We start from the raw sequence: 19,363 nt of genomic DNA, 5'->3' as shown, positions 1-19,363 counted from the left end.
GGTAGGGGAGGAATGCACTTTTAGAGATGGCTTATAAGTTGCATCTTCTTGCTGTAATCCAAAATAGCAGGTTGTGTTTGACCTAAAGGGGATTTTTTTTTTTCCCAACAAAATTATCTTCTAAAATACTTGTAGCTCATACTAAAATTATAATTAATTTTTCTTCCCAGATCAGGTCCTAGATATCCAGCAATTAAAAGTAACCCAGGGTTTGCACCTGAGTGGCTTAGTCAGTTAAGTATTCAACTCTTGATTTTGGCTCAGGTCATGATCTCAGGGTTGTGAGATTGAGTTCCAGGTCATGGAACCTGCTTAAGATTCTCTCTCTCCCTCTCCTTCTGCACCCTGCCCCCCGCCTCTTGCATGCACTCTCTCTCATTTAAAAAAGTAACCCAGATTTTTAAGTCAGAATCAAATATTAGAATAGTTTACAAGACTTTTACATGGAGAACAATATGAACTTTATTAGAATAGTTTACTTTTCCCCTGATGGAAAAGTGGGTTAAATTGCAATGGTATAATACATTGATTGGTCATATCAGAAAATAGTCCTGATTATAAGCTCAATGGAGGCAAAAATTATCTCTTATAGTTTTTATTTTTTAAAAAATGCCTAGTGTCTCTGTTCACTCTGGGCCTTTTTGTTTTGTTTGTTTAGTAGTGTTCTGAGATTTTTGCTAAAAGTCTTTCTGGAGTCTATACTTATCTGAATGGTTAAGGAGGAAGGTTGGCCAGAAGGTTTCTGAAGTCCCAGCAGCTCCCTTCTGAGACCTTTCCTTGTTTGTACCAAAGAATTTGAGACACAGCTGCCTTCCAGTGAAAGACTAGAGCATTTAGAGTGGCATGGCTGTCTAGAAAGTGGCTATGGTCTGAAACTCCTTAATAATGGCTTTACCTTGGCTCTAAGGCTCAGAGACGGTGCCAATAGCCTATGACATGAGGCCACATAGCATTAAAGCCAAGAATATCAAGCTCTATTGCCATTCTGTCTTACCCGACTGGGTTCCTCTGTTTCTGAGTGAAACAGAGAGCATTCCTAACCCACCTGCCTGCTTAACTCATCGTTTCCATATTCACTCACAGATAATTGCAGTGACCTGAACTCAGAGCTGCAGAGAGTGCTGACAGGCCTGGAGAATGTTGTCTGCTGCAGGAAGAAGAGCAGCTGCAGCCTTTCCGTGGCCGAAGTGGACAGGCGCATTGAGCAGCTCACCACGGCCAGTGAGCACTGTGACTTGGCCATCAAGGTATATGCTTCCCACCCTTGGTCTGGCTCTCTGAGAGCATATGAGGGAAATGATCAGATCTCTCTTCTTTGAAGCATGGTTTTCTCAAATACCTGTTAGGAATGAATGTTTCTAAGAAAACCATACTGTACATTGGACCACTAGGGAGAAGTAGGAGCCCTATAAATTTGTGTTGGGCTGCGTCATGTTTTTAAAAAAAAAAAAGTCAGGATCCCTGGGTGGCTTAGCGGTTTAGCACCTGCCTCTGGCCTGGGATATGGTCCTGGGGTCCTGGGATCGAGTCCCACATTGGGCTCCCTGCATGGAGCCTGCTTCTCCCTCTGCTTGTGTCTCTGCCTCTCTCTCTCTCTGTGTCCTTCATGAATGAATAAATAAATAAAATCTTTTTTTTAAAAAAAAAGTCATGTCAGCAGTCAAGATCATCACTGGCTTTGCATCAGAAATGAGGATTTCCTTGAAAATTCTTAGACTACCTGTATTGTACCATATCATTTTAGGGTGGCCCATCATGCAGCACTTGTGAGTTGTAGAATTAACTGGGATTAACTCTAGACTATTAGTTCAGAAGTTACCAATTCATGGTGCTAACAAGAGGGAAGTTGAGGGACTGAATGAGTCATGTGTCCTGAGCACACGGGACTAGCCTCAGCCATACCTTGCATAGCCATCCATCTTAGTGCTTAGCGAGCACAGATGAGGAATGTGCTGCATCTGCACTGACTCCTCCTGAGCAATAGGAACACCAAGGCCTATTGATACCAGAGCCTCTGCTATCTGTATATAACTTCACCACAGCTGAGGAGCCTAGGCTTAGCAATTCAAACCTTTATGTAGGCTCCTCTGTGAGGAGCCTACATAAGGGAAAACATGACATGTTATTGAAAAATGTCTTTGACACTAGGTCCAAGTTTCTGTCCACAGGAATCTTGGATTTCACAAAAGAGCTGTGGTATCTCAAGGTAAACCATAATTCACAGTGATAACCCAGCTGGTTTTCCATCTTATTCATCTCAATTATAAATAAAAAGTTGTTGTGGTTTGGGGCGGCAGCCACTGGTGTTTCTTTGGCTGGAGTCTCCCAGGCCTTGTATTCAGTTGTAATGTCCGCTTAGGTGCTAGCCCCAGCCTCGACACTGAGAGAGCAGGAGGGGCTCAAGGGTTTCTGCCAGCCAGCAAAGAACGGAGTGGACCTGAATCGACTGATGAGGGGCTAAGAGTCTCAGGTCTGAGGGAAAGGATGAAGCCCCATGTGTGGAAAGTCGTGGCAAGATTTGGGTAACTTCATGGAACCAATGTGGGAGTCCAAGGGTGTAATCCCCTCACATTCTTGCATTTTTGAGACTGCCTGTTTCTCCTCACGTCCCCTCACATCTGTCTTCTACCCTACATGGTAATCATCCATCTTTTCCGTATCAGTTGGCTTCTGCTTCCTATGCCAAAGGGCAATGGATGTGAATGAATAGTTTCTGAAAGCAAGCAGAATTACTTCTTTTTTTTCCCCTAACTTTATGCATCTCTCCTCTCCATTAATAATGTGTTTTAAATGAATTTGTAAAAAAAACACTCTCCAAGTACTATTAAGATTCTGTTCTTTTTAGCTCATAGCTGTCTTATTAATTAATTAAATCCCTGCTGCCTCAGAAGCATCCAAAATGAGCTTCATCTTTTCTGTGTCACCGAGGTTTATTTTTGTCTTTCACATCTTGGGACTGAACCCCTGAATTCTGATGTGTGACACTAAAAGCTGGAAATGGTAATGTGACTTCTGGTCTCCTGGAGTTGCAACATGGGAGGCCTGTCATTCGAGAAACCTCAATTTAGCTTTTGCATGCTGTTTGCCACTTCACATTTGCACTATGAAAAGGCCACTAAGGTGCTTGCTGTGTGGTTATATGTATTTTCCAACTCCAGAATATGCATTGGAGGACCTCAGCACTTGTGTAGATGAGGCCGTGAAAGCCAAAGGTAGACAAATGGACCATGAAGGGACCATGTTGTTCTTATTCTGGGGACTGTTTGGAAACACAGACTGTGACCCAGGCGAATGACGGAGCCATTATCTGAAAATGGGGAAAGGGTAATTGGGGGGAGGGGTGGGTAGTCATGATTACCATTGGCAGTGAAAGTGCCTTAGAACCCGCTCCTCTGTCGTCACACACTCCCATACTGCCCATTTTTTCCCCCTTCTCCCAGGGAACCCACTGGGCTTGTCTTTATGTTTTTCAGACAGTTGAGGAGATCGAGGGGGTACTTGGCCGGGACCTGTATCCCAACCTGGCTGAAGAGCGGTCTCGTTGGGAGAAGGAGCTGGCCGGGCTGAGGGAAGAGAATGAGAGCCTGACTGCCATGCTGTGCAGTAAAGAAGAGGAGCTGAACAGAACCAAGGCCACCATGAATGCCATCCGGGAGGAGCGGGACCGGCTCCGGAGGAGGGTGAGCATGCCAGGTCCCACACAGCCAAGTCTTTCCCCCAGGTTGTGGGGCCGGGATGCAAACAAGCATACAGAGCCAAGGGCAGCCCCGAGAGTTTTGTGGCATCTCTAGTCTTGGGAATCTCCATCCCTTTCCGATCATGAAGTCCTTCTCAAAAGGGGAGTAGTTTGAAGTGCTGAGGTGTGCAGGTAAGATTTTAAAAGAACACTGTTCTCGGAAACACAAATCTAAGTGGATGGTAAAATTATATCAGTGCAGTGATTCTCAAACCATTCTCCAGGACATGCATGTCTTCCCCAAGCTCAATTAAAATGTTCTTTTAAGATAGGCTAGTAATATTTTATAATTGGCAGAAATATATAGAATTTTCCCCTTTGCAGCTTCTTCTATAAAATTTTCTTTAAATCTGTAGTATCTGCTCTCACTTACCTGGATGAGTCTAATGCGAAATGTCCTCACCTCTACTGCATTTATTACGGTTATGATGATCATATGTGTGTATATGTGTATATGTATTTATAAGTATGTCATTCCCAGCATTCACCCCAACATACCAAATGGTTCTGTGGCCTAGAGCAGCTTTGAGAACAACTTGCTTAGGAAATACATGCATTGCTAAAGGAGCTCATGTTTCAGCGGAGTCATGTTTGGCAAAATGGTTAAAGCACACTCAGTTGTCCAAAGACAGAGTTTCTTTCTCAGGAACCCACAAGTACTTCTTTGTTTGGCTGTGAATTTGATCTGTGATTGGTCTGGGGTAGAGCAATGAATTCTTCAATCAGAAACATTCCCTCTGAACTTCACTTTGAATTACTAGACCAACTATACTCTCTTTCTCAATCCTGGCAATATTAGCAGCTTGCTTTCTAGCTGTGCTCTGACTGGCAATTCTGCACTCAGCTAAAGTTGACTTAGGGGGGAAAGTACATCATCCTTCACCATTGCTTTCTCCCTTACTTTTAAAGAACACCTTGGCAATAACCTATCTTCAGGAAGATCAGCATGTGTACATCATTCTGTTCTAAACACACACACAAGTTCTCTTGGTTGCCATGATTTATGAATATGAAAGAAATTACTACTTTTGAACATTATCGACTCCTGTCCTCATTTGTGGCTAGTGTCATAATTGAAAGGCCAGCATTCCAACCTCTCATATCGGAGCATGATTTTGTCTGCACTCACATGCCTAAGCTTATTTTCCATCCCCAGCTGTATGGGCTACCATTCTCCACACTTGCATCAGCAGGTATAAATCATCCCAGTCAGCAAAGACTTTATCAGGGCAAGATGATGAAATGTACTTGTGCTGAGGCCGACACCACCTGGAATTTCCTGGGTTACACTCCCTTGTTGTTATGAGTAATGCCCTAATTAGGTGTGGTTGCTCTTAGCATGCACATTCTGGTGGTACAAGTTTTGTGAGGGAAATGTTGGTCTTAGGTATAATTACATATTGTAGTTTAGAATAAATTTCCTCCTCTAAACTTGAGTTACTAATGTGCAAGACAGCCCTGGATTGTGACAAGCAGAGGATGAAAAGCCAGTCCCCCTTCATGCAAGTATTTTCTCCCACTCTGGAGGTTAGTGTTAAGAATAGCATAATGGAGAGTGCCTGGTTGGCTCAGTGGTTGGGCATCTTCCTTTAGCTCAGGTCATGATTCTGGAATCCTGGGATTGAGTCCTCTATCAGGCTCCCCTTAGGGAGCCTGCTTCTCCCTCTGCCTATGTCTCTGCCTCTCTCTGTGTGTGTCTCTTGTGAATAAAAGAGATGCCTGGGTGCCTCAGTGATTGAATGTCTGCCTTCAGCTCAGGGTGTGATCCCCCGGTCCCAGGATCGATTCCCACATCGGGCTCCCTACATGGAGCCTGCTTTTCCCTCTGCCTTGTCTTTGTCTCTCTCTCTCTGTCTGTGTCTTTCATGAATAAATAAATAAAATATTTTTTTAAAAAATCCAAAAAACAAACAAAAACAGCATAATGGGGCAATACTATTAGAGGTATCTGGGGTCACAGGTTGACATACCAAGTCACCATGAACCTTTTAGCAAGTTTACTAACCTCTCTGTGCCTCAATTGACTCTACCATGAGGCAGGAATAAGAATAGTATCTAATGCAGGAAAGTTAATTAATACTCATAAAGCACTTAGACAACCTTTTTTCTGATCACACTTATTACCTTTCAAATTTTGAGGTTTTACATGATCTATATTTCCATTATATCTAAGTAATAAAATGTTGAGGAACTCGTGTCTCTTCCTCAACTGGAAATGTCCTCAGGAATCTGTACACCTACCCATGACTAATTTCTCTGTATTTCAAAGTAATTGTGCGTCTGGTAGAATTTGCTAAGCTGCCTCTGAATGACCATTCAGTAGACTTTAAATGTTGGATCACTTCCACCCAGCTCTCCCCAATATATTTCATTTCCTTGAGGAGGAATCTGTCTTTTGTGGTTCATTTTCTCCTGTTCCTCATGATGCATAGCTCTTTGGAAGGACTGAGCTACCATTTCATTTCCATTCTCTGATACCACATGATACATGGCTTGTTTGCCTTTGCTGTCTTCAGAGCAGGTCTGGATTCACAGCTCATCAGACTTGCCTGAAAAGCAGTAGAGGCTGTGTTTTTGTTTTTGTTTTTCATTGCCCACATTCATTGTAAAGAATTTGAACTGACCATATGAATAAGATTGGTGCTTGCCCTCTGCCGGTAATTAAACAGAGTGCTCTCGCTAGGTTTTCTAAGACTTGTTCAAGATTTAATTAAATTAGATCTTTAACATCAGTTAACAGATTGGGCTACTTGGTAGAGCAGTAGCTAAGGAACAACAGGCAAACAATTTTTATTATTGGTCCCAGCTCATTATTAAATGAGATAATCATTTATGTCTGCATGCTCTGTAATATAACCACTCATTTCCTCACATGTCAAGAAGTGGGCTTAATTTAGGCAAGGTAGAATTAATTACTCTAGAAGGGAACACTCTACTCTTCATTCATTCATTGATTCACTTCATGAATACGATTGGTCATCTCCTCTGTGTTGGGCAGAGAGGTTGCAGAGATAAACAGGACACAGACGTTGGCTGGAAGGATGTTAGGGAGACTTGCAGGTCAACAGGTTATTATAATAGCAGGTTGTTACAATGTTGTAGGGAGAGTAGAACACAGGGCACAGTGGGGAGCCCTGGCAGTCCACAAGAGAGACATTTGATGATAAGTCCAGCTTCTCCACACTATTTTCATCTTTTACCTAATTGTTTAGGTCAACTGCCATTTAGCAAAAATGATCGGTGCCTTCCTCAGATACTTTGGTAAGCCATAGTTTGGTAAAATTTTTGGTAAAACTATGACCACAGGCTCATGAATCTGTGTCCCATTGTATCATAGACTTGAATCAAAATCATACAGGTTCCTTCTGAGATTTTATAAAAATTCTTCTGAAAATTATGCAAATTCATGGCCTGAGGTGGTGGCAGGAGTTTTTCCTGTGTACCCCATGTCCAATTTGGGTATTTTCAGCATGTCTGTAAATGAATTTCATAAGCCTCTCCTGGACTTACTTCATCCATGGAATCTGATTTCTGCTTTGAGTCTCTGGTCATCACCACAATAAATTCAAGAGACTAGAAGACACATTGTCTTGAACTAAATAAAAGTCATGTTTATCTCAAATTTCTACTTCTCTACTTCGTCTGCTTTCCCTCCAAATGTCTTAAAGCCCTTAGTGGGTCAGTTAATTGACTTGGCTGGGGCAGGGGAAAGGAGCAGTATTTCCACTAGTGATAAGAAGGTACAAGTGTCTGTCTTTTCCTAACCAATTAGTCCTGATCCCTAAATGTGGTGTTACATTTATGAAGAGATTTCATTGTTCTGTGTTCATAGGACCCATGTAATACAAATGGAATCACCCAGTTCAGCTAAAGTCTTTTAAAATATAAATGAGGACCCAACTCCAGATTTTTTAAATGGCTGCCATTTGGCTCCTTGGCCAGGAAAAAGGATGAGTAAATATCTAGAATGTTGCAGTGCCCATTTCCTCTGCCTTCACCTCGTCCTACTAAACAGGGAAGTTGCCCCAAATTCCTGATAATGTAGCCTTAGGGGAGGAGGGGAAGGGAAGCTGGGAAAGGAACATTACAGGCAAAAGGAGAAATTTCCTTCATACATTGTGCTCTCTGAGGACCATTAACTCTGAAGCTTTTCAAAGTAAAAATCCTGTCATATGTTCCTTTTGGTCACTTTTTTTAAAACTTAAGATTAGAGTTTTATTACAGCAAAAAATCAGAACCAGCCAAAATGTGCACAGGTCTGGATGGTGTCCGAATGCAGTTCTTGTTGTCTTCTCCAGGTAGAATCGTGGATGATGTTACCTCCTTTACAGGCAACACTCAAGAGTATTGCCAACCAGGGAAGTTCACCCAAACTTCAGTATCCAAAGTTTTTATTGGGCTTTCATCATATAGGCATGATTGGTTGAATTCTTGGCCATATGGTTGAACTCAGTTTCCAGCCCCTTCTGCTTCAGGGAGATGAGGCTAATATCCTTTAGGCTACCTTTAAGTTTGTGCTAATGACAGGGGTCATGGAGCTGCACTGTTTCTGCCACTGTCATTGTCCTAGAGATCCAGGAGGATGTGAGGGTCCAGGGCTGTTCCACTCAGCCAGGTGTGCGTGCAACACACAGCTCAAGCATGTCTCATGCACTCGCCAACTGGGGCTTTATAAAGAGCATCCTCTTCTATATCCCTCAGTGTCCTCCCCTGGAGCCAGGAGTTCTAAATTCCACTGGTGCCAGTTTCTAAATACTGATTTGGTTCTAAACACCAATCCCATCTTCAGTATTCATCTTGTGTCATCTCTAAGGACACTTGTCCCATCAGTGGTCACGTTTATGAGTTGGAAAGAAGAATCCAAATTAAGCCAAAGGGCCTGTGAAAAAGAGTAATTACCTTGTAAGTTGACTGTGTATTTTATTATGTACTTTTTTCTACTCACTCATTCATTTGTTGTATCTATTTACTAGTAGGCTGCCCACCCCTACCAGGAAATGAGATTTGTAGTGTTATACTGATGTGTCCAGAGCATGGTCTCTCTCTGAATCAGTCATTTGCTTTGTCTGAATTGTCTCCTGTTATATGCTAAGTCAGTATCTCTTTGATATTTTTAACTAAAAATCAGTCACAGTGGAGATATTTCTGGAAGTGAAATTGTTGTGACCTTATGTAGGTTAAATAAAGATTCATCTCTGATTTGCCTTACTTGGCTTTGAGTCCCATCTGAGTGCCTTCTGCTCTGCCTCCCCCTCCATGATGCTTTTCTTGACCACAGTGTCTGGATATGGAAAATGCAGAGCTGCAAAATGGTACTTTATATTTACTATGAATTTATATGTGTATACATTTACATTGGCTATATGTGCATGTATTTAAAATAGACTAGAACAATATAAACAAATGGTATTGGTTATAGTGGGGAGGAGAAGCAAGTACCTGGGAGTATAGGTCAAGGGGTACTCCCAATTTCTCTACAGTGTTCTAATTTTATTCTTTAAATGAATGTATTTTTTTGTATAACTTTTAATAGGTAGGAATATATACATAGAAATAGAAGGAAAACTAATATGCTAAAATATCAATAGAGGCTAAAACCAGGCAGTGAAATGTTAGGCATATTTCTCTTCTTTATACTTTTCTTTAATTTTCAAATTAAACAAAAAGTGGATTACAGTCAGTGATTCGCATCTCCCAGCTTCAACAACTTGGTAGTCATACACAAATAGTCTTCTATTTTGTCCTTGCTGGAATTTTGTTCATATCTCATTTATCCCATTTCTTCTTAGGAGTTTTTTTTTTTTTTATATATGAAAAAGACACTGTTGGTATTAATTAAGTTTAAATTCACAAACAGAGAGAAAGAGAGAAAGACCACCTGTTTTAACACTCTCAACCCTAATCTGGCCATGAAAAAGGGAGCTGAAAGGAGTGAGATCTGGCTCCAGTGCTGTCCTTCCAACCTATATATTTTTTTTTGGGGGGGGGGTCTCACTCAAGTGGCTCTTCTTTTGTGTTGCCGATATATTTGTCAGGATAAGGATAGGTTATACAGCAGTTACAAATTAACTCCCCAAAGTTCAGTGGCATGGCACACGAAAAGAGCATAATTCTTGCTTGCACTGCATGTCCAGCACAGATTTGGGAGTATGAGCACATAGCAGAGTACATAGCTCTGCTCCATGCAGTCATTCAAGGAGCCAGGCTGATGGCACTCATCATCTAAAACATCCCTTGAAAGGACCTACCCCATACTTACATGTTTCTACTCATTGCCAGTTGGGCAGAACTGGACAGATGTTCCACTTAACTATAGGGACTGAGGAATGTGAAGGAGCATGTGGATATTTGTTGAGCAGTAAATGTTCCTAGCTCAGCTGATTTGTTTGCTTTGAGCATTATACCAGATAGACTTGGACTGAATCAGAATGCCAGAGAAACAGACTATTGACCCTCCATCTTGCGGTGGCTCTCAGTGTGCATGTCAGAATCGTTGGAAGCTTGAAGGATATGTGCCGAGGCCCTTTCATGAACCACTGAATCAATGGATGGGGTGCAGGACCTTGGCATACTTCCTCATCTTGATCCCAACAAGTACCCAGGGACAGGAAGGCGAAGGGGGTGTCCTTCAGTCACCCCCTGGACGTGGGCCAATAGCCTCTCCAAGCATCTTTACCTTTCTTCCTGCAAGGTGAATGAAAGAGAGAACTTCAGCTTCTCTGGCACCATCTCTTCACACAGTGTGGCAGTGATGAGCCTGGTGCCTGAGGGGAAAGCCACTTGGTGTAAAGAGCCTACCCTGCTCTGTCTGCTCATGAGGGTGAGCTAGAGGAGGGAGGTCAGAGAAGGATGTGATTGTCCTGGAATCCAGCAGGACATGGGCACCCTAGGGCTCTGAAGGCAAGGAGGCATTATCCCGCACAGTGCACATCTTCCCATGCTCATCCAGGAAAGGAAAACAGATAGTTTTACAAGGTGCTACTTATCAAAGCAATATTTTTTTCAATGTAATCTTGATAGCTTATTGTTAAAAACCTGTTAATATTGATAGTATTAACATTCTCTGAACATTTTCAGAGTAAATATACTCCTCTCAGACTGAAAAGAGATACCTCTGAAGGCAAAGCAGGATTTAAAGCCTAAATTCAAACGTTGAACATGCTTTGAGCATTTCCTTGTGATGAGCACTGATTCATACACACCTTGTTTAATCTGTATCAGAATTCTACAAGATAGCTACCAGTACTAAACCCTTCTTAGAAATGAGAAAACTGAGCCCTACAGAAGTTCGATAATCTTGTCCTAGTCTACACTATTGCCAAAACTTGGGCCCTGGTAGCCTTATTGTGGGATACAGTTTTCATTGTCCTGTTGTCCAGATGCTTTTCCTGGGTCCTCTTCCCCCTCTTTCTCATTCTATCACCTGCTTCCACACAGACTAGAATAGTAAATCATCCTCTGTGACAGTAACATGGGCACCAGATTCCTTAGGCTTCTACAGACCAATCCTGTTAGCATGGCAAGACAGCACTAAGCGAAGGCAAAATGAGTTTGTTTCATAGAGAAGTTACTTGTATGTATATTTATCTTGATTTGAGCCCAACTCAGAGCATCATTGGTAAAACCTGTCGCCCTTCCTCTCTGTAGTTTGAGGAAGTGTGAAGTGTGGGATCCAAGGCAGAGAACTCTCAGAACTATGATTCTTTTCATGTCTTCTGTGGAAACAGTTCTAGTTACTCTAAAAGGGTTTCATGCACATTTGTGCCATGGAAATTGGGAGGTGTGAGGTAACTCTTTTGGTTGTGGGCACTGATGTTTGCTTACCCATCCCCAGCCTCTCTCCTCAAAATCCTGTTCCTAAATCCCAGATCACGCTGTTTAAAGGTGAACTCTTGGCTTTGAAGCAAGTAGCTGACTCCCTTTGTTGGAAAGCTGGTAAGAAATTAGGATGGCAGCCAGAACCCTGACCTGCTCCCTGATGCAGCCATCTTGATAATCTGGTCCAGGTTCTCCAGAAGTCTGCAGAACAAAAGAGGAAATGATGCACCTATCACATCTTCAGAGAATGGAAATGCTGTTGGGTTTGTTTCCCTTCTCTTCTGTGGTCCTCCTCCTCTTCTGTTTCAGCTTACACAAAGTTGCCATGACCAATGAAATACAACTTTCCTGAAACACTGTGTAAATGAGATTCATAGGAACAAATGTATCTTTTCTGTAAATACATTCGAATTCTTCATTTGTCCGAAGTTTACAAGAAAAGTCTTATAAAATCTCCAGTCAGAGAGCGGTTCTCTGCAAAATACCCACATGTCTGGACTTGAGGAGGCTGGTCTTCAAGAAGCAGAAGGGACCAACTGCCCGAAGCTCATTAAAAAGCGCTCTTGTGGCCCTTCTGCAGGGCAGAAATCCCCTCATCACAACCAGCTCCATTACACAGTGAAATTACGAATTATACTAATTGCCTGAAATCACAGCCACCCAGTGAACACTGCTGCGCATTGTAAGTGGAACAGACTCCTTCTCTGGCTGGTGACAGTGTTTCTAATCCTGCTCAGGACTCCCAGGCCACCTTTCATTCCTGCATGTCACTCGCCTGTGAACCACATGCACAGATGACTTTATCAACAAGCACAGTTGTCTTGTCTGCATTCCTCCAGCTGTCCTGGGAGATGGAAGTGTCCAGGAGCTGACCTGTCTTACACTTGTCCTAGCCTCCCTTCTCCCCCACTTTGGAAGCCCTACTCTGTGCCCGCACCATTGGATGTTTCTTTGCCAGCTCCAGTACCAGGTTCTTCGTCACCAGCATCTCGCTGTCTGGCTACCATAACCTCTTAGGCTCCTGATCTCTCATCTTTGTATTTACTTTTTTTCATTTGTTGGCTTTTATTTAGCCTGCAAGGGCAGAGAGATAAGCTAATTATGTTCCTCTATTAAAAGCACACTCACTGATCCGTGAAAGGTCTTTTGCTTAATTTATTTATTCCTTTTATATCCGCTTTCCTTTTCCTATTTTGTATATGTCTTCATACATAGTGTTTTATGCCTTGTTTTTAATTTACATAAATGTTGTGCTGTAGACTCCTTTCTCCCCCTCGGCACTCTGGGTCTCTCCATCTTTTTTTTTTTTTTTTTTTGTATATATTTTTATTGGAATTTGATTTGCCAACATATAGCATAACACCCAGTGCTCATCCCATCAAGTGCCCCCTTCAGTGCCTGTCACCCAGTCACCCCAACCCCCTGCCCACTTCCTCTTCCACCACCCCTTGTTCTTTTCCCAGAGTTAGGTGTCTCATGTTCTGTCACCGTCACTGATATTTCCCACTTATTTTCTCTCCTTTCCTCTTTATTCCCTTTCACTATTTTTTATATTCCCCAAATGAATGAGGCCATATAATGTTTGTCCTCCTCTGATTCAGGGTCTGTCCATCTTGTTGTATATCCCATCCCGCTGACATGCCAGCGGCTGTCTTGTATTCTGTACGGTTGCCTGCCCTGTGGACTGTGCTAGCAACAAGACTTCCCACTACCACGGACAGCGGTGCAGCACACATACCCTTGCACATGCCCCTCGCACCTGGGTGGGACTCTCTCTGCAATACTTGTCCGGCAGTAAGGTTGCAGCATCCTGGGTCTGCGTATTCCTACTCAGACAAGCCTTACAAGGCAGTTTTGCAGAACAGCTTGCCAGTCCCCGCACTCACAGGCAGCATGGGAAGGTTCCTTCTGCCCCTGCTGCCATGCCAGTTTTTGTGCTTACCTCCATCTCTTTCATAGGGTTCTTTTTCTGGGTTGAATTGCCTTGTTACTGAAAGCATATATCCTGCCTGTTTTTGTCTCCTGATTTCTTATTTTTTAAGTCCTTCCAATAAAGGTCTACATAGGACAAATTCTTAATCTTTGAGAACATCTTTGTTTTTGTCCATGCCCTTGATGATGACTGCATAGCTTTCTATTGCTGCTGTAACAATTTGCCATAAATTGTGCCATAAATTGCTTCAGCTAACACAGATTTAGTACTTTACAGTCCTGAAGACTAGAAGTCTGAAATGCATCTCACTCATTGACCTCAGAGTTTTGTCAAGGCTGCATTCCTTCCCGGGGCTCTAGAGGATAATCAACTTCCTGCCTCTTGCAGCTACCAGAGGCAGCCAGCATTCCTTGACTCATGCCCCTTCCTTCAGCTTCCAAGCCGGCAGCAGAGCACCTTCAGACTTCTCTAACTTTGGCACCCCTGCTTCTTTCTTTAAAGGATACTTCCAGTTGCTTGGTCCACCAGATAATCAGGGGTAATCTTCTCATCTCAAGATTCTTAATCATTCTAGCAAATTCCCTTTTGCCATGGAAAGTCACATACTCCCAGCTTTCTAAGGCTATGATGTAGACCTCTTTGGAGACTGTTCTTTGGCCTACCACAGTAGTCTAGCTACGTATTATATTTTTAGGTGATAGTTTTTAGTTCTTTGAGGGTTTTTTTCTTTTATAATATTCAGATGGTAATGAGTCTGACACTGTGTCAGAGATGGTTCAAAGTGCTGGCAACCCAGTAGTGAATGAAACAGACCAACACTCTTGCCCTCAGAACCTAACATGGCTGTGCCTCCCACCAGCTTTAAAGATTCTCTCTTTATCCCTTTTTCCCCTTACGTTTGCCTTTTGCTACATATGCAATTATGTTTTTCCCCCCATTTTCCAAGTAGCTTTAGCTGCATAACAAACCATCCAAAACTTGAAAGACCTATAACAATGATTTGTCACTGTCTGCATGGTTCTGAGGAACCACGCAGTTCAGTTGGCAGGCTCAGATGTGGTTATAGTCAGATGGTGGCCAGGGCCAGCGTCATCTTGAAGTCTTCCTTACTCATATGTCTGGGGCCTAAGCAGGGACTATTGGTCAGAATACCTGCAAGCATCCTCTCCAAGTGGACCAGGCTTCCTCACAGTGGAGTGGCTGGCTTATAAGAGCCAGCATCCCTAAAGGGAGCGGGCAAAACTGATTGTCCCCTTTTAATCTAGCCTCAGAAATTCTTTGGTATTGCTTCCACTACATTCTGTTCATTAGAAGCAGTTCCTCAGGCCAGGTGCAGGCAAGGGGAGGGGACTCAGACTCTACCACTCAATGGAGGGAATATCAAAGAATTTGCAGGCGTGTCTAGAGACTGCCACACCTGGTTAGAACCCAGTGTTAGAACTCAGGTGTGCCTCCACAGCTGGAAAACACATTTATTTTCTTTTCAGACACTGTTTCTCTGTCATTTCTTGTGCCCTCTGCCTCTGGAAACTACTTTAAAAGTATGTTGGGCCCTTGGTGGGCCGTTTGTGAGCCCAGGGACACATGGCTATTTTGTATCTCTTCAGTTCCCTGTGCTGCATTCTGAATTAATTTCTCTGTATTATGTTCCAGTCACTAATACTGTTTTCAATTTTATCCACTTGAGAGTTTAACGGGTACATTGATTTTGCTTCATTGGCTACATTTTCTACTGGCTTTTTTCATCTACCTATTCTTGTTTGATATCTGCCTGTTTTTGTTTCCTGATTTTTTTTATATTTTATAGAAATTACTCCTTTTTTAGGAACACCTCACTGGCTCAGTTGGAAGAGCATGCAACTCTTGATCTAGCGGCCATGCGTTTAGGCCCCACAGGGGGTGTAGAGATGACTGAAGTAAATAAAAAACTTTAAAAAGAGAAATTAATCTTTTTATCTTTCAAAGGACCCTAAACAGATTGGTTGTGACCTAGTTCAGTGTTTGTTTTATTTTCATTTCTTCTCGCATGTCTTCCTCTCATGCTTTAGATCGCTGCCTCTCCTGTGTCATCAATCCTTCTCCACAATCATCCCTCCATGTCCAGCAGCTTCCAGACACGAAAGCCTTAGTCTCCTCTTCCCCCAGTGATCCGGGGTGGTTTAAAAATTAAGTCTCTGAGGCAGTGACCAGCTGGCAAAATCCAGACCAATTTTCACTCCTAATTTCTTTTCTTTTCTTTTCTTTTCTTTTCTTTTCTTTTCTTTTCTTTTCTTTTCTTTTCTTTTTTTTTTAAGATTTTATTTATTGGGATGCCTGGGTGGCTCAGCATTTGAGCATCTGCCTTTGGCTCAGGGCATGATCCCGGAGTCCCGGGATCAAGTCCCACGTTAGGGTCCTTGCAGGGAGCCTGCTTCTCCCTCTGCCTCTCTCTGTGTCTCTAATGAATGAATAAATAAAATATTTAAAAAATAAAAAAAGAAAGAAGCAAAGACATAGGCAGAGGGAAAAGGAGGTTCCTGTGGAGAGCCCAATGTGGGGTTCAATTCTAGGACCCAGGATCATGCTCTGAGCCAAGGGCTCAACCAGAGCCACCCAGGCACCCCTCACCCTTAATTTCTAAGATTGGGGACCTGCAATACACAGATTACTATAGATTTGGACTCAGCCAGTACCCAAATGTGTCCTGGGTGTGGGATTTTGGCTTCGGATTGTTGACTCCTAGGCACAGTTCTAGGGCTTCTTTCCGGTTTCTCCGGCAGCACACTTAGTGCTAGTGCACTTGTCATAGAGGGCGGGACAGTAAGGTTCAGGCTTATGGAGGAGGATCAGTGCAGACAGCCTGACTCACAGGGCCCCCTTTCTGCCCCAGCTGGCCCCACACACTATGCCCTGCTCTCAATTCCCAGGGCTGCTGCAGCACCACCTCCCTCCTAACCTTGGCTTCATTTTCCACTTTGTTTCTGGCACCTGGAGATTTCACTGCCTTTCTTTTAACCTTGGCGGTGAATTTCTTTCTCATTGTTCCTCTTTCATGCAACATTTCTATGCGTTCTTAGAAGGTGGAGTACCTGTTTACTTTAGCAGAGGCTGTCATATGCTGGGAATTGTCATTTGTTCTGTATACAGACAGTTATTTCTCCTGTTTTCAGCCTACTTCTCATTCTTGTCCTTCGTATACCTGCCAGAGCTGAATTGAAGCCCTGCCAGCCTTCTCTGGAGTTGACAGGCTGCCTCCCCTTGTGTATTTGATAAAATTTGTCTTTTCCATTCTGTTCCTTCCATCAGTACTCTTCCTTCCACTTTGCATTTACAGAACGTGCCCAAATCTTTCTGCTAATGCCCTAAGCATGTACTTTTCACATTAGCTTTTAATCCGTTTTTTAGTCTTTAGTGTCATTTTCATGAGGTCTCCAGAGTTTGAAGAAAACAATGCATTTACTCAACCTACTGTCCTGAATGAAAGAGCTCAGCTGAGTTCTCAATGCTGCTGTGTAAGTTTTTTTTTTTTTCTTCCTTTTTTGGTTCTCATTCAGCTTTCTTCCTCATCTCTGACATCTGCTATTTCCTCCCTCACTCCTAGCAGAGGACCTTAGCTCTTTGCTCAGAGAGAAACCATCAGATGGGAGTCATTCTGTTACCCAACCTCCCTTTCCCATCTGCAAACTCACCTTTCTTGTTGCCTATCTTCACCTCTTTCTCCTTCTCTCCTGGAGCAAAATCTCGTTTGTCCTCTGTTTATCTTTCAATTTGCCTCACTCTGTATGGGCTCTGCTGTCATCCCCACTGCCCTGCCTCTTCCCTAGGCAGCCTTATTCACATGCAAAATTCCTAAACTTCATGCCCAGTTCTGATCTCCTTCTCTTAGGTTATATTTCTAACTGTTGACTGAATATCCTCACTCACCTGCCCCATGGTTTTCTCAAATTCAGCATGTCTGAAGCTAACATCTCTATTTCTGTATGGAAAATCTTCTTCCATTTTCCCCATTGTGCTGAGTAGTGACCTGATTCATTGAATTACCCAGCCATGAGTTTGAGTTGTTTTAACTTCCTTGAATAGTTCTAGAAACTGCACTGACCAATACAGTAGCTCCTGACCACACATAATTTATATTTGGCTTATATTCTATTTTTACTTATGTTCTATTTATATGTGAATTCAATGGGCTAAAACCGAATACAATTAAAAATTCAGTTCCTTGGGTCTAGTAGGCACCTTGCAAATTCTTGGTAGGCATGTGTGGCTAGTGCAGCTGTAGAACATCATCATCGTTACCGGAAGTTGGGCAACGCTTCTTTAGGGTGTGTTTTGCTGTTTTTGCTCCCATTTCTCTGTGTTTGAGCCTCATCTTTCTCTTGACCAGTGCTTGACTCGCCCCCTTATTCTTGCTCATTTCAGTTCATTCTCTTTTCTAATCAAATGAATTTTTATAAGACCCTTTCTCCCTTTGAGAGCCATTAAGGTATAAACGAGACATGCAGCGTTCTGGCATTTTAGGCTCATTTCCTTACTCGGACCTTCCAGAGTTCTCCCTGCCTGGCTCCACCCTGCCTATGTTGTCTCTTCCTTTTTATTTGCTTGGTGAACTTGACCTCCAAGATTGAATCCCAGTGTTTCCTACTATGGCGAGGCAGAGGCAATGTTTCATTTATACTTTGAAGCTCCTATTGCTAACCCTTTTCAGAGTCCATTCATGTTGTAATGTTTGGCTAGACTCCAAGCCCCTAAAAAAATAAATCTTACCTTCATACTTTCATGTTTCCAATATATGCAACAGATTGACTCCTTTTCTCTTGAGAGAGAGAGAGCGTGCGTGCTGGCATGAGCCTGTGTAAATGAGTGGGGGTGGGAGGGACAGAGGGAGAGGGAGAGAATCTTAAGCAGGCTCCAGGTTCAGTGTGGAGGCCAACGTGGGACTCAGTCTTACAACCCTGAGGTCACAACAGCTGAAATCAAGAGTCGGACACTTAACCGACTAAGCCACCTAGGAGCCTCTATAATAGATTGCCTTCTTTTCTGGGTATCTAGATGAGTACTGGCTATGTACTCACTTTAGGAGAAATTAGAAAATGGCCACTCAAATCATGTTCTGTGTTCTATTGCTGAACTCCAATTGAGAAAGCCTGGAAAGGATGATGAATGACTTTCTTATAAGTATTGATTCCTAGTTTAGGGTAGTGGTGATTCCCAGCTACCCCATGACTCCAAACCACATGTTTTGTAGAGATAAACATATTTTCTTTAATAAAATATTTCCAGTGAAGGATGAGCATATTATTTAACTACCCCAAACTCAGTGGCTTAAAACAACAGAGATTTTTCTCTTATAGTTCTGGAGTCCACGCAACCAAAGTGTTGGAGGGCTGTGCTTCCTCCAAGGGCTCTTGACTTTCCAGGTTCTGGTAGGTCCTGGAGTTCTTTGACTTGAGGCCAATCTCAGCCTCCATCTTTACTTGGCCTTCTTCTCTGTGTCTCTGTATCTCCTCCATACCCCAAGTAATCTCTACGCCCAACGTGGGGTCCAAACTCAGAACCCCAAGTCACACACTCCACCAACCGAGCCAGCCAAGCGCCCCATGTACCTCTGTGTCTTAAATTTCCCTCTCCTTTTTCTTTTAAGGATACCAGTCGTTAGATTTAGGACACACCCTAAATCCAGGATGATCTCATCCTGTGATTCTTTTTTTTTTTTTTTTTAAGATTTATTTATTTATTCATGAGAGACACACAGAGAAAGGCAGAGACACAGGCAGAGGGAGAAGCAGGCTCCATGCAGGGAGCCTGATGTAGGACTCAATCCTGGGTCTCCAGGATCACACCCTGGGCCGAAGGCGACACTAAACCGCTGAACCACCTGGGCTGCCAAACATCCTGAG

The 19,363-nt window shown here is 42.9% G+C and overlaps 1 protein-coding gene across 13 annotated transcripts in view; it reads left to right on the top strand.

Annotated features, from left to right (window-relative positions):
* MCC (MCC regulator of WNT signaling pathway) overlaps positions 1-19,363 on the top strand; it is a 305,067-nt gene that overhangs the window by 208,738 nt on the left and 76,966 nt on the right. For all 13 annotated transcript variants that reach the window (XR_003131184.3, XR_007410039.1, XR_003131183.3 and 10 more), the window contains 2 exons: positions 1,084-1,247; positions 3,474-3,680. Coding sequence is in view for 8 of the 13 variants with exons in the window: in XM_025435387.3 (XP_025291172.1) it covers positions 1,084-1,247; positions 3,474-3,680 (371 nt within the window). In the remaining 5 variants the exon portion in view is untranslated. The remainder of the gene's footprint in view (positions 1-1,083; positions 1,248-3,473; positions 3,681-19,363) is intronic.

Source organism: Canis lupus, chromosome 4 (assembly GCF_003254725.2).
Source record: "Canis lupus dingo isolate Sandy chromosome 4, ASM325472v2, whole genome shotgun sequence".
NCBI classification, from domain to species: domain Eukaryota; kingdom Metazoa; phylum Chordata; class Mammalia; order Carnivora; family Canidae; genus Canis; species Canis lupus.
Note: the sequence above shows the minus strand (reverse complement) of the source record. Positions and strands in the feature narration are given on the sequence as shown.